General features: G+C 54.5%; 3 protein-coding genes across 7 annotated transcripts; all 3 read left to right on the plus strand.

The window, feature by feature from the left end:
• The first annotated feature begins 2180 nt into the window (after positions 1-2180).
• SPEM2 (SPEM family member 2) lies at positions 2181-4142 on the plus strand. The gene is made up of 3 exons (XM_037492683.2): positions 2181-2427; positions 2575-2632; positions 2773-4142. The coding sequence occupies exons 1-3, from the start codon at positions 2290-2292 to the stop codon at positions 4086-4088; spliced, it is 1512 nt and encodes a 503-aa protein (XP_037348580.1). The 5' UTR covers positions 2181-2289; the 3' UTR covers positions 4089-4142.
• Positions 4143-4771: 629 nt separating this feature from the next.
• Positions 4772-11161, plus strand: SPEM3 (SPEM family member 3). 5 transcript variants are annotated; one of them, XM_054689261.1, is made up of 4 exons: positions 4772-4983; positions 5124-5181; positions 5300-5612; positions 7140-8662. In XM_054689261.1, the coding sequence occupies exons 1-4, from the start codon at positions 4846-4848 to the stop codon at positions 8650-8652; spliced, it is 2022 nt and encodes a 673-aa protein (XP_054545236.1). In that variant the 5' UTR covers positions 4772-4845; the 3' UTR covers positions 8653-8662. The 5 variants fall into 5 exon arrangements, with proteins under 5 accessions (XP_054545236.1, XP_037349823.1, XP_037349818.1 ...); XM_037493926.2 differs by lacking the exons at positions 5300-5612; positions 7140-8662 and adding an exon at positions 11025-11161; XM_037493921.2 differs by having other exon boundaries at positions 5300-8662.
• On the plus strand, positions 11129-12761 carry TMEM102 (transmembrane protein 102). The gene is made up of 2 exons (XM_037493927.2): positions 11129-11342; positions 11433-12761. Exons 1-2 carry the CDS (start codon positions 11129-11131, stop codon positions 12746-12748), a joined length of 1530 nt encoding a protein of 509 aa, XP_037349824.1. The 3' UTR covers positions 12749-12761.
• Positions 12762-14067: the final 1306 nt, after the last annotated feature.

Here is a 14067-nt window from a genome sequence, read left to right on the forward strand (position 1 = left end):
GAGACCAAATGACTTATTCATGGTCACACAGACAGGAAGATCAAGTTCATAGCCTCAGACACTGCATCCTCCCGCTCCCAAAGGTAGATTCCCATTGCCACTGAGTCTGTCAGGCCCATCAGAATCTCCCAGCTTCCTTAGTTTGCCATGTGAACTCTTCAGAATATTCCATCCACAGGACAGCGGGGAAACCCAGGTCCTATCCTACTTCTAGGTGATGGGGTTTATATACATGCACATATGCACACACAAGTACATGCACACAGGTAAGGATCAAGGAGCCAAGGTGGGGCAGGGGGCGGGAGGTGGGGAAAGGAGCCAAGTGAATATACCCAGGCTAAAGGAGCTTCACCTTCTATGCACACTGAGTTTGGAATGTGAGCAGACAGGTGTTTTGTGTGTGTGTGAATCGCTCTGCTTCTCTGTTCATTTTCATTCAGCTAACATTGTTGATCATTTTAAGTTTATCCCACTCAGTGGGTATGTACTGAGCACCCACTAGGTGTCTAGAGGCTCGATGGGAAGAGTTCACTGGCTGTTCCTCAGTTCTATTTGTGTAAACACATGACTTGAGGTCCCCAGGGCACCACTTTCACCAGCTCCAGTGATGAACCTGGTTTAAATCGGTTCCCTTTGTCATATCAACAATTATGTTTATTTTGTGCTTTATGAGTTTCTTAATGTTTCATGATTTCCTTAAGGTGACAGTTAAGTTTTTTTTTTTTTTTTTAAGATTTATTTATTTATTTATACAAGCACTGGGTACAGTCAAAAGCACGGGAGGGTAATAGAATTCACCAGAGCCAGAGCGGGGAACAGAACAGGCAGACTGATGAAATGCACTGCCGAGGGGAGCAGCGAGCACGGCAGGAGAGGTCTGCGTACCATGTGGGACCCTCACCGGCAGCCAGGGATTGAACGAGCCACAGCCCAGCGCTCAACCACTGTGCCACCAGGGAAGGCCCTGGCAGTTAAGTTTTTCAAGCTGGAGGGGGCAGCTTGGTGAGAAGGCAGTTGGTTAGAAAAGAGAGAACCCAAGTTTGATGCTGGCGCCTACAGAATAGCAACCCCAGCAAGAGGTCATTCTTGCTTTGAAGCAAGTGACTACTAATACCTAGAGCTGCAAGCACTGGCCATGAAAGGGGTGGGGGCTGAGAGGTACTATGACAGGGAAATAGGGAAAACAGGGAAATGGGCAGAAAGGGAGGGAACAGAGCAGCAGAGTGACCAGAAGGTCATCATCCCTGCTGCACCCATATAGTTAACTCTAGCTGCTCCATAAGTAGAAATGTGTGGGGAATACCAACAAGCTACATAAACTGCCATGATGTCTTGAAAGACAATGAAATGGAGGAATTCCTTTATGCATAATTCAATTTCTTTTTTTTTAAAGATTTATTTATTGATACATACAAGAACTGGGGTACAGGCCAGAGTTGTGGGGGGTGAGAGGATTCACCAGAGACAGAGTGGGGAGCAGAACAGGCAGACTGACTGAAATACACTGCTGAGGGGAGCAGCAGGCGAGTTAGGAGAGATCTGCTGCGCCATGTGGGTTGCTCCCTGGCCAGGGATTGAACCCGTGCTGCAGTGGCTGTGGTGAGCTTCATAGGTTGCGTCTTAACCTCTTGTGCCACCAGGGAGGCCCTATGCATAATTCAATTGCTATGAAGACTGCCTCACAACTGCAACTACCATATTTTCATTTTTTTAAAGATTTATTTATGCATACAAGAACTGGGGTACAGGCCAGAGGTGTGGGGGGTGAGAGGATTCACCAGAAACAGAGTGGGGAACAGAACAGGCAGACTGACTAAAATACACTGCTGAGGGGAGCAGCGGAGAGGTCTGCTGCGCCATGTGGGTCAGCTCCCTGACCGGGGATCGAACTCAGGCTGCAGAAGCTGCGGACAGCTTCACAGTGCTATGCTTAACCCCTTGTGCCACCAGGGAGGCCCTACCATATTTTCAGGTCAGAAATCAGATACAGAATTAAGCAAGCCTCCATGGAGAATGAGGGGCAGAGGGACAGACTGAAATCTGGGATATCTGGGGACTATGCTCCATCAAGTGGGAACCAAGGGCAAAGATGGCCAAATAAAGAGCCAGCAGAGTGGATAAAAGAGCTGCCACTTCTGCATTGTGACTCCCCTCAGTGTGCCTCATTGTGACCCGGCTCCATCACTAGCTAGTAGGTTTCTCCAGGCACAGGTATGAGTGCAGTGTGCAGTGTGGGTCGGGGCTGGTGGGGGGGTGTGTGGCCCAAGTGGCCCTAGGACCCCCCCCACCATGGAATACCAACTCGGGTATGACACCCTGGGGTGCTGCAACCAATACCAAGAAAGTCCCCAGGACGCCGAGGACTTCCTATTCCTGCTGCTGGGCCTCATCATTCTTGTCAACATTGGGATCAACCTGGCAACTGCGGTCAGTGACAGTTGTGGACACACCCCTCAGGGTGAAGAGGGCTGAGGATGGGAGCCAGCTCCATGTGCAGGAGTGGTATTGGCTGGGAAGGGGATGGGGATTGGGTTGGAGAACCTGGCCTTCACTCCCACCCCACCCCACCCCCAGATGTGGCATGGACTCCAGAATGCCTTAGACAAGATGATCTCTTGGATTAACCAGAAAAGTAAGTATAGTAGCTGGAGATGTAGGATGCCGACCCTCTTTTCAGTCGCCATGATGGTTCTAGAAACTCAGGCTCCAGTGTTCCCTACCCTGAGTTCTTCTGACAATTGCCCTGATCTCATGGAGTCTTGCCTCCCCCAGATGAAGTCCCGCAGGCTTCTGAAAGTCCCCCCAAAGATCCCCCAGCCACGACCCAGGACGTCCACATCCACTGCAGCCTGGACCCTGTAGAAGTGAAGCTGGACCAGCCCGCCCACTGCTCTTCCTCCCAGGACCATCACAGAAAACGCCACACCCCCTACCACCGATTCAAGCGTGGCCGCTCCCGCCGCCGCCGCCGCCACCACCACCACCACCACCACCACCACCACCGCCCCTGCAGCCACCAACGGAAGCAGAAGAACTCAAGACAGTTTCCCCACAAAAGCCCAGTCTTTTTTAGCCAAAACCACAACTGCAAGGTGTCCCAGCTGCAGTCGATGCCTTCCTTTGATCAGGAGGACCCAGACTCCTACTTGGAGGAGGAAGATGACCTGTCCTTCCCACATCCCAAGTACCCACAGGGGTGTTGGGGAGGAGGAGTTTACCAGCAAATGGGCCTGCCCTCCAGTGTGGGGCTGTGGGGCCGCCAGGGTGGGATCCTGGCCAGCCTGCCACCACCCTCTCTCTACCTGTCCCCTGAGCTGCGCCGCATGCCCAAGCGTGTGGAGGCCAAGTCTGAGCTGAGACTGCAGTCCTACAGGCCCCATTGCTCCCAGTCCCACATCTGGAGTAACGTGGAGGCAGAGGAGTGGGTTTCAACTCCACCACCTCCCCGCCGGCTGACCCCTAACTCCTGCGGGGTCTCTGGAGGATACAACCCGTACCCCTCAAGGGGCCAGCTGCAGTGTGACTCCTGGGATCAGCGGCGGCGTACTATGGATGGTTCTGAGCCCCCATATGCCCTGATGCCACGGGGCTCCCGGCCTGAGACCCGGGAACACTGCTCCCCACAATCACACCGGCACAGCCTCCAAGGCCATGTTTACAGTCAGCCCAACCCCTATCCATCTGCAGGACACTTGAACCACAATTCTCGAGATCCCCATGAAGTTCGGCGACGGACAGCCGAATGGTCTGAAGCACTGCCCACTCGGTACCCCTTGACCACCTCCACTTCCCTCACCACGTTGGGCGAGCCCTCATACCAACGGTGCCCACCTAACTGCTCAGCCCTGGTCCCACACAGCTCCCAGCCCCTGCCTGAAGTCCAGACTGTGGAGCCCCCCCCATCCCTACCCACCTTCATGCCACTCAGCCGGAACCCAGGGGGCAATGCCAACTGCCAGGTGTATGATAGTGTAGAGTTGAAGCGGCAGGTGCAAGAGAGCAGAGCAAGGGCCAACTCACTGCCACCACCTTCCACTTCAGCCTCGCGGCCCTCTCTGCAGAGGACCCGGAATGGGAAACTTAACTGACCAGGGGCATTGCGGGTGGCAGGGCATGGAGCGAGGAATAAAGAACAACAGAGTCCAGGAAACATTGTGGTGTTCTGTGGCTTGGAAGCCCCACTCCTTCTGCCCTTGGTTTTCTGAAATTTGAAGCCAGTGACCCCTTCTTGGTATGGGCCCTTTGGCTAGTGGCCATAGTCCTGCCAACTGGCCCCTTCTGGTACTGCACCAGGCACTAAATAGATGTTGCAGCAGTTTCCAAACCACTGGTCTCTAGGCACCTATTCTGTGTCTCCATTCTCCTTGTCCCCAAAGGGAGCTTAGAAATTCAACCTTATAAAAGAAATTGAAATTAGATTCCACATCTGGGGATTCCACAGCTGGGGAGATGTAGGTCTGTGGCCCAGCAGGAAAGTCAATACTCTGAATTCTAGCCGGACCTTCCCCAGGCTCTGAGGCCACAGTCTTCCCAGTGCCAGGGTGGTCAAGGAGATGGAGTGAATGAGTGAGTGAATGAGTCAGGTGGGCAGTGAGGGAACAACTGAGGGTGACAGGGTAGGTGTGCTGATCTTTGGGCCCTGTTTGAACTGTCCAGACTCGTTACCCTAACCCAGTTACCAAGGAACTTCACCCTAGTCCCTCCTTTTCTTTCCCCTCCCTCATTGTGACCCCAACCACCTGCCTCTTTATGACCCAGTCGTCCCCTCCCCCACCAGAGGAGTCCAGTGGCTCCTAGTGAGTATGTGGGGGCCAGGGGGCCCAGGTAGTCCTGGGACCCCCGGACATGGGTGAGCGGTCCTACCATGGAGCCCAAATGTGCTCTGGCACCAACCCCAGGAAGTGCCAGGACCTGGGAGACTCAATTCTTCTGATTCTAGGAAGCTTCATCTTGCTCAACGTGGGAATCAATGTGGTGATTCTGGTCAGGGCTGGGTCTGGGAAAAAGGTCTGGGGGTGCCTTGGGTCTCAAAAGGGCTGAGGGAGGGCAGCTGGAACATGACCAGACAGGTTGCATTTCCCGCTCACCCGAGTTCTGGTCTCTCCCTTCCCTGCTTCCTTCAGCTCTGGAGGCATCTGAAGAGCTCCTTGCGGATTCTTTTTCATTATTTTTTCCCCAAAGGTGAGTGGGCCCCAGCAAGGGTTCAAGGGGATGTGGGGCTGTACCCTTTCTTCCATCCTTGCCTCCATTCTCAGCTCCTCAGGAACCAGGCATTGTCCCACACAACCTTTCCCTGCAGACAAGCAACACAGCTGTGCAGGCAGCCATCCCATGTGTATGCGCAACTCAGCGGATCCCAAGAACCTGCCCTCAAGAGTTTCTTCCCGCTTCCATCATCGCCCAAGCTTCCTGCTCAGGCACCCTAACCACCTTGACTCCTGGACAGCAGACATGAATGATGAGATTTCTAGGTGCTGCTGGATGCCGCCCCCATGTGGACACACCAGGGCTCCGATGGAGGCTCCGTGGGGACTGTGGAAGGAGGGGATGATGGGAGCTGGGGAGGCCCCTCAGGACACAACCTTAAACACCCAGGCCAACAATCTCGCCAGGCAAGAGACATCTTCCCAGTTAGCCAGAACAAGCAAGTTGGACGTGGTTCCATTTTGCTTGCCCCAGGAGAGCAAGACTAAGACTCCTGACTATGCCTTGGCCCAGTTCCAGTCCCAATCCCCAGCCCACGCCTCTGAGCACACTGCCCCCCAGACCCATGCCTACTCCCTAGCCCACACCTGCACATCCCCAGTGCACATCCCTGAGCATACTCCCTCCCAAATCTCTCCAGCCCACACCCCTCACCACAAACCCTCCCCCACTCAGACCTCCCCAGGCCACCCCCCTCAGTACAGCCCCTCCCAGGCCCAGACCTACTCCCCAGGCCACCCCCCTCAGCACAACCCCTCCCAGGCCCAGACCTACTCCCCAGGCCACCCCCCTCAGCACAGCCCCTCCCAGGCCCAGACCAACTCCCCAGGCCACCCCCCTCAGCACAGCCCCTCCCAGGCCCAGACCAACTCCCCAGGCCACCCGCCTCAGCACAGCCCCTCTCAGATCCATGACCTTGAATATACCTCTGTCCACACACAGACCTCTGAGCACTTAACAGTCCATGCCCCAGTTCCCACCATGGACCATGCCCATCTAACCCATAACCATGCCCATACCTTGGTCCCAGTGCCTCCAGTAACTTCTGCCTCTGCCACTATTCCTACCCCAGCCCCTACACCAGTCCCTGTCCAAATCTCTGCCCCAACATCTGCCCCAGCACTGTTCATGACTCTAACTACCACTCCAGTGCCTAATCCTGTCCATGCCACCACTCCTACCTCCATCCTAACTCCTATTCCCTCTAACCTGACTGTCTTCAGCCAAGGCCTCTCCACTGGCCATGTGGTCTGTGCTGCCCGCAGGGTAAAGCAGAACTTATTCCAAGTATGCTCCCCTCAGAACTCTGGATATTCCGGAAAGGACCTGGGAACCCTCTCCAGGTCTCAAGAGGACCAAGGTCTGGTAAACTCTGGTATAGCTGAGCAAACATCAGGGTCATGCAGTAGGGATGGTGATAAACCCTCTACAGAATCTATACTAGGTTACCTGGAGTTGGAAAATATGGAATGGAAGATCTCAAATAATGCTGAAGACAAATTCTTACAGCCCAATACCTTCCCTTACTGCAGCTTCCATCCTTGCAGTTCTGAGGGGAGAAACACAGATTCCCAGGCTCCAGTCTACCCCAAATTCCTGGTCTACTCCAAGGATACTACACCTTCCCAACCTTGCTTCCATTGTCCAACCAGTGCCCAGAATTCACAGTGCAGCATTCCTCCACCATGCACTCTTTCTCTGCCTCTTATTCCTCCCAGATCCTTTGTCCTTCATCAACCTGCCAACCACCAGAAACTTTCCACTTTAATACAAACCTCCACCTTTCTCCCAAGCTCCAGGTCTCCTCAGTCCAGCCCCTCTTCCCAGTTTCCTATTCCTTCCCAGTTCTCTGTGATTTCCCAACTCCCAACCCAACCCCAGCCCCCTGAAGTTGATGAGAGTCTAGGCCTCACTCAAGACTCTGGCCTTCAAAGGACTCCAGATCCTTCAAAAGACTCTCAAGTTCCCAGGAACCCAGGCCTTACCCAAGATTCAGACCTCCATAAGAACCCAGGCCTTGCTCAAGATCTAGGCACCCACAAGAATCCAGGCCTCGGCAAGAATCCAAGCTCTTCCCAAGACCCTGGCCTTCAGAAGAATCCAAATATTACCCAAGATTCCGACCTACAAAAAATCCAAGGTGCTACTCAAGATGCTAATATCTTTAGGAGTTCGTGTCTCACAAAACCCTCTGGCTTTCACAGGAATACACCATATCCCCAAACTCCTGACATTCATAAAAGCTCAGGCTTTATGCAAGATTCTGGGGTTTATAGGAATCTAGAAGAAAACCAAGAGATTGCAGTCACCAAAAGTCAAGATCTCTCCCAAACAACTGGCATCCATAACAGTCCAGGCCCTTCTCAAGATGCTGGAGGTTGCAAGAGTACAGGCAATATCCAAAATCCAGGAGTTCCTAAAAGTATTGGCCTTAACCAAGATTCTGACCCTCAGAAATGCCCACACCTTGCCCCAGACTCTCGAGTCAAGAAGAGTTCAGGCATTTCCCTGGAATCTTGTGTCCGCAAGTACCCAGGCCATATGAAAACCTCTGGCCTCCATAAGGGTCCAAGCCTTACCCAAGACTCAGGAGACAACAAGAGTCTAGGCCTTGCTCAAGATTCTGACATCCACAAGAATCCAGGCTTTACCCGAGCCACTGAAGTAAAAAAAAGATTTGACCTTACCCAAGATATCGGAATTCACAGGAACCCAGAACATGCCCAGGACCCTAATTTCCACAAGTTGCAAGGAATTAATCAAGATCCTGGTCCCCATAAGGGCCCAGCCCTTATCCAAGATACTAGACTCTCAAAGACTCCAGGCCTTACCCAGAAGTCAGGCTTCTGCAAGGACTCTTGCCTTATCCCAAATCCTGACCTCCAAGAGAAGCCAGATCTTGCTCTAGGTACTTGCTCTAATCAAGTCTTGGACCCACCCCAGACCCCAAAGTCAACACAGTCCCTTATGAAGTCATTTGTAACTAAGGACACTCCTCGGAAGGAAGGTGCAGGGCAGCATGTATCTTGGATGCCTGCCCCAAACTCCTGCTCTTCCAAGAATCAAGTGAGCTGCAATGACCTGCAAGCCTTCTCAGAGGTACCTGTACTAATCGAGCTGCAGCCATCCTCCCGACGAGCAGGCAGTCAAGACTGGGTATACCGCCCTGTGGATCCAGTTTCTTCAGCCTGCCAGAACTATCGCCAGATGTCCGTGCCTCACAAAATCAACTGGAAACCCTATTGTCCTGGGCCGGGTGCCCGGGTAGGGCATGTGGTCTTTGATGCCCGCCAGAGACAGTTTGGAGTGGGCAGGGACAAGTGTGAGGCTCTGTCTCCAAGGCGTCTTCACCAAGAGGCATCCAGGAACTCACCTGAGACCATTGAGTGGGGATATCAGTGTGTGATGAGGACCTTGGAAAAAGAGGGGGCAAAGCATCAAGAATAAAGAGATGAGAAAAATGTTCTGTGGTTTTTTGAGGACATCCACCTCAGTCCCACTCCCAATGCTGGCCACGTATGTGTCCTGATGAGGACTGGAACTATCCCTGCTCCTGCTTCTCCTTCATTACCACATAGCTAAACCTATTATCCCCAAGGCCCTACAAATGCGTTGTTCGATACAGTAGCCACTAGCCAAATATGGCTATTAGAATGTAAACTATAATTAAAGTTTAAAATTCTGCTCTTCGGTCTCATGTACATTTCAAGTGTTTGAGTGCCTTGTGTGGCTAGTGGCTACTACTAGATTAAATTTAGAACATTTTCATTATCACAAAAAACCCTATTGGACAATATTGCTTCAGAGTTTAGAGGAACATTCCCTTGTTGCCCACGTCCAGCAACTTCAAAGTTCCCACAGAGCCTAGAGAACTTAATTCTTTTTAGAGTGATTCAGAGGCTACCCACTGGGGAGTAAATAGGATACCCAATGCCTGATTATACCCAGATGGTGAGCAGTCTTCAGTTTTCCTGATCTGGTCTCTTGTATATAAAAACCTATTTCCCCAGTCTGGGGGATGTTTTGGGTTCTCGTTTGCTGAGGGAGAAGAGCTCTCTTTGTCAGTGACTAGGAACCCCTAAAATCTGGATTCCAAGAGGTCTTTATTTAACAGGTCTCCAGTTTTTCTAGGTGTTTAATTCTCTTGGGTTTAGGCATATGTCACTCCAGAGAAAACCTTTCAAGGAGAAAAGGAATATAAGAAGCCCTAGTCCAGCAACTGATTGTTCTGATCTGTGAGACTGTCCCTGGCTTCCTATCTTTCTGCCCCATTATTCTGCCTCTGAGTGGCATCCTGGACTTAAGCTGTGTCCCTGACAAGCATTGGTTCCTGAACACAATTTCCTTCCCCTAATAGTTTTCCATTATCCCATCTCAGCCCAGCTGGGTGTTTCCTCTGGACTTGATAACTCTTCTGTGTATACACATGAGATTCCAGAATGTTTTCCCTGTCATCACTCATGTATCCAAAGCGGGTATCACTAAGACATATGTCCCTTCCCTGAGTAAGTTGTCCATTCCTGCCTAACACTACTACCACAGATTCCAAGGAGATGGCTCCCACCCAGGTGTGGAGCCCTTTTCCTGGTTCAACCACCTCCTGGTTCAACTCTGACCTTGGACAAGTGATGTGCAACCTTACCAGGTTGTAGTCTCATTTCCAAAATGAAGTTACAAATGAATAGAAAACTTTCCTAGGGGCCTCCCTGGTGGTGCAAGGGGTTGAGACACAGCACTGTGAAGCTGTCCTCAGCCACTGCAGCATGAGTTTGATCCCCAGCCAGAGAGGTGACCCACATGGCGCAGCAGACCTCTCCTGACTTGCCTGCTGTTCCCCTTAGCAGTGTATTTCAGTGGATCTGCCTGTTCTGTTCCCCACTTTGTCTCTGGTGAATTCTCTCCCCCTCCACACACACACCCCTGGCCTGTACCCCAGTTCTTGTATGCACAAACAAATAAATCTAAAAAAGAAGAAGAAGAAGAAAGTGTCCTCTTCCCTCATCTTTCACATCCCTGGCATTTCTTCTTTAAAAAAAAAAAAACACCTTCCTAGATCTGAGTGACCAGTGCTCCTCTACTCACATGGGATGTAAGGGTGCCTTTTTCTACTTCTACCCTAGGATATGTCCCCCATTATTGTTTGATATTGGAATCCGTCCTTTTCCCAGCTCTGCACCAACCTCAAGGCATGTTTGTGTGGAGTTGGCCTGGGCCTGGAACGACACCAAACAGCTTGTCTCTATAGGAACTACAACTTCCATCAGGCTCTACTACAGCGGAAAAGGGAGGGATTGTGGGGGCGTGTCCCCAGCGCCCTAGTAGCTGGGAAGAGAAACTACAACTCCCAGGATAGCTCAAGATCTCAGCGGAGAGAAAGGAGTAACTGAATTCTGACTGGAGGCAGGGCCGGCCCGCAACCACCCCGACAACCTCCAGAAAGGGGCGTGCCCTTAATATGGGGGCGTGGTCTTGTAGGCAGCAGGAAGAAGTTACCTGTTGAATCATTCTGTCCATTCTCTTCCCAACCCTTGCAGCTACCCTTAAGAGGGAAGCTGCAGACTGTAAGCCTCTTCCTAAAAAAGAGGTAAGGGGGGATAGACGAGGGGCAGCGGAGGAGGCTTGCTATTCTGTGAGGGACCTCACAGCCTCTTTTTACCTGCTGAGTCAGGTAAACCGGCCCATGGGGGCGGGGACCAGCATATGAGAAAGGAAAAGAACAGAGGAGGTATTCATTTGTTCAATTTCAGACTAGATTTAAAGCCCTTCATCTGCAAACTCGTTTGACTGCAAACTGTGACTGGGGCACTATCTCCTAACAGGATTCGGGAAGAGAGAACTGGGGCGATTTTTTGACAGCGAAGGAAAGGCGGGCCTAGGCTTCCTCCCCTCATTTGTTTCCTTGACCAAAAGACGATAGAGCCACATGGCTTCTGCGGTCTGGGGGAGTGCTCCCTGGTGGGGCCCGCCACCTCCAGCCCCAGCCCGGCCGCTCACGGACATCGACTTCTGTTCCGGGGCTCAGCTGCAGGAACTAACCCAGCTGATCCAGGAACTGGGTGTGCAGGAGAGCTGGAGTGACGGGCCCAAGCCGGGGCCGGACCTCCTCCAGGCCAAAGACTTTGTCTTCTCTTTGCTGGGTAAGTAACACCCCCTGCCTTTGGGAACTCTCAGCTCCCAGCCCCGCCCCGCCTTTGGGGCACACCCTCGCGATTCCATCTCTTCCCTAGGTCTTGTTCACCGTCGGGACCCCCGCTTTCCTCCCCAGACTGAACTCTTGCTGCTTCGTGGTGGGATTCGCGAGGGCTCCCTGGATCTGGGGCCTGCACCCTTGGGTCCCTATGCCCGGGGACCTCACTACGACGCGGGCTTCACACTCTTGGTGCCTGTGTTGTCGCTAGACGGCACCGGGCAGGAGCTGCAGCTGGACGCGGAGTCCTGTTACGCACGGCTCTGCCTCCCGGAGCTGATGCACCGAACCGCGGTCCGGGAGGCGTGGCAGGACTGCCTCGGGCCCCCAGCCCCCACAGGACTTGATTCGATCCACCGAATCCAAAGTGAAGGAAGTCCCACGGACCCGCAAAGCTCCCTGAACCAGACGCACGACTACGTCACTGAGCCTGGATCGCACGAGTCTTTGGAAAAATCACCTAGTAACGCTTTGGGGCCCGAGTCGCCTCAGCAAGACGTAACCGATCCGGCCTGTGCCGCACCATTGGAAAAACCGAATGGTGACATCACCCAAGCAAAGGTGATTAATCCAGCCCCTCAGCTGTCGGATGTTGAGAAGGCGTGGCCCACATTGGGCCCCGCCCAGGTGGCTGCGTGGTTCTTCGCTTCGCTCGCGGCGGTCGCCGAGACCCTCTTCCCTGTGCCTGGTGCCCCGCGTCTGGTCCACGCCGCCCGCCACGCGGGGTTCACCACCATTCTCCTGGCCACGCCAGGGCCTCCGCGCCGCCTCCTGCTTTTCGATCTGATCCCCGTGGTGTCGGTGACCGGTTGGCCCGAGGGGGCTCGGAACCACTCGTGGGCCGGCCCGCTGGCCTCGGAGTCGTCCTTCTACTTGGTGCCAGGTAGTCGCCTAGAGCCGCCGAGCGCCTACAGCTGGCAGCTCTGCTTCGCCCGCCAGGAGCTGGCGCTCAAGGCCCGCATACCTGCCCCGCTGCTGCAAGCGCACGCGGCGGCCCAGGCGCTCCTGCGCCCCCTGGTGGCCGGGACGCGGGCCGCGGCTCCCTACCTCCTGCGGACGCTGCTCTACTGGGCTTGCGAGCGGCTCCCCGCGCACTACCTGGCGCGGCCCGAGAATGCCGGCTCCTGCTGCCTGGGGCTGCTGGATGAACTGGGCCGTGTGCTCGAGGCCGGGACTCTACCCCACTATTTTCTAAGCGGCCGAAAGCTGCTCGCCAGGGAAGGCGCCGCCGTACTGCTCCCGGCCTTGGCCCGGCTCCGTGCAGACCCCACCCGGGCCCTTCGCGCTGCAGTGGAGGAGGCCAAAGCGGCGCGCAAGGGGGGTGGCTTGGCTGGGGTAGGAGGTGGGACCCATTAAAGACCCTGCTCCCACCCAAGTGGAAAGTGCTTGTGTTGGTGAGAGAGCTGTGGAGGGAAGTGCTCGCCTGAGGGTCAGCCTGAGCGTCCTTGGATCTTAAGACCCCGCTGCAGAAGGCCCAGCCGGCTCCCACCCTCCCACCCCCTGGCTCTGTCGTCCAGTCGCCTCATTCCTCCCTCTTCACTCTCCAAATCTGTGGCCAGTTCCTCCCCTGCCCTGGTGCAGCCTCCCAGTTTTTACTGTCTTTTAGGAGTCAACAGAAATCTGGGGGAGTATATTTGCTGATAAAACTTGGGTATGAGAGAGGCGGAGAGACAAGGAACTGATTACTGTGCCCTCACAAACAAGCAGAGCTGGTAAGGAGGGCGCCCAGCCTAGATATTCCCTCCAGGATCGCACCAGTTATCACCCCTCACTGTCTTCACCCAGTTCTATCCTCCTACCTGGACAGTGAGGCCCCTTTCTCCATGCTCAAGGCGTCCGCCATGCCATTTATCTTAAGCCCAACCTCTCCCCGCCATCCAGGGTTCTGTTGAGTGGAGTCGCCTCCACGTCCCTCCTCTTCCGAGCCCCGAGACGTGCGGCCTTGCCTCGGCTCCGCCTGTCTCTAAGACCGTCCCCACTTCGAGCCTTCAAGGAACCCCGGGGTTCCGCCCACCCAGCTTCACCCCCCTCTTTCCTGCCGTCTCCGCCCCTGCCCCGCCCCCGGGCCGGCTCTCGGAGGAGGGGGAGCTGCTGTCGCCGCCGCCGCTCAGCTTCCCACAGCCGCCGCCGCTGCAGCCGCTCCGCTCGGTCCAGCCGCCAGGCCCAGTGCTCTGACTTCGCCGGACCAGGGCGCTCTGCGGAGACACCCTCACTCCTTCCTTGGGGTCCGGGGCGCCTAGCCAGGCGTGGGGGGAAGCTCCGCTTGCGGGGGACAGGGAGGGAGGAGCCTGGAAGCGGAGCCAGCGCCACCCGTCGCCGGATCAGCAAGACAGGACAGGTTGAGGGGCGTCGGGGAAGGAAGAGGGGGTGCTAGAGGCAGTCCCGGGGAGGAGAAGGAAACCCTGTCGCAGAAAGCTCTGATGCGCTCTGACTTGTGGGGGGCCGTTCACATTTGGGGACTGGTGACAACGTGGGTGCACTCCTCTCTCGGGGGGCTGGTTGGATTGGAGGGCGTGGGATCTAAACAGCACCAGCTGTCCCCAAGGAAATTAAGGGGCAATCAGAAAAAAAAATGCTCCTTATTTTGAGGTGACAGGGCTCTCCAGACAACCACCTGGTGTATCCACTAGGAAGGGCGGATTTGGAGGTGACTTCAAAAGGAGTGGAGGGTGACA

This window comes from Talpa occidentalis, unplaced genomic scaffold (genome assembly GCF_014898055.3).
Source record: "Talpa occidentalis isolate TD23 unplaced genomic scaffold, MPIMG_talOcc4v2.1 talOcc4.7, whole genome shotgun sequence".
NCBI classification, from domain to species: Eukaryota; Metazoa; Chordata; class Mammalia; order Eulipotyphla; family Talpidae; genus Talpa; species Talpa occidentalis.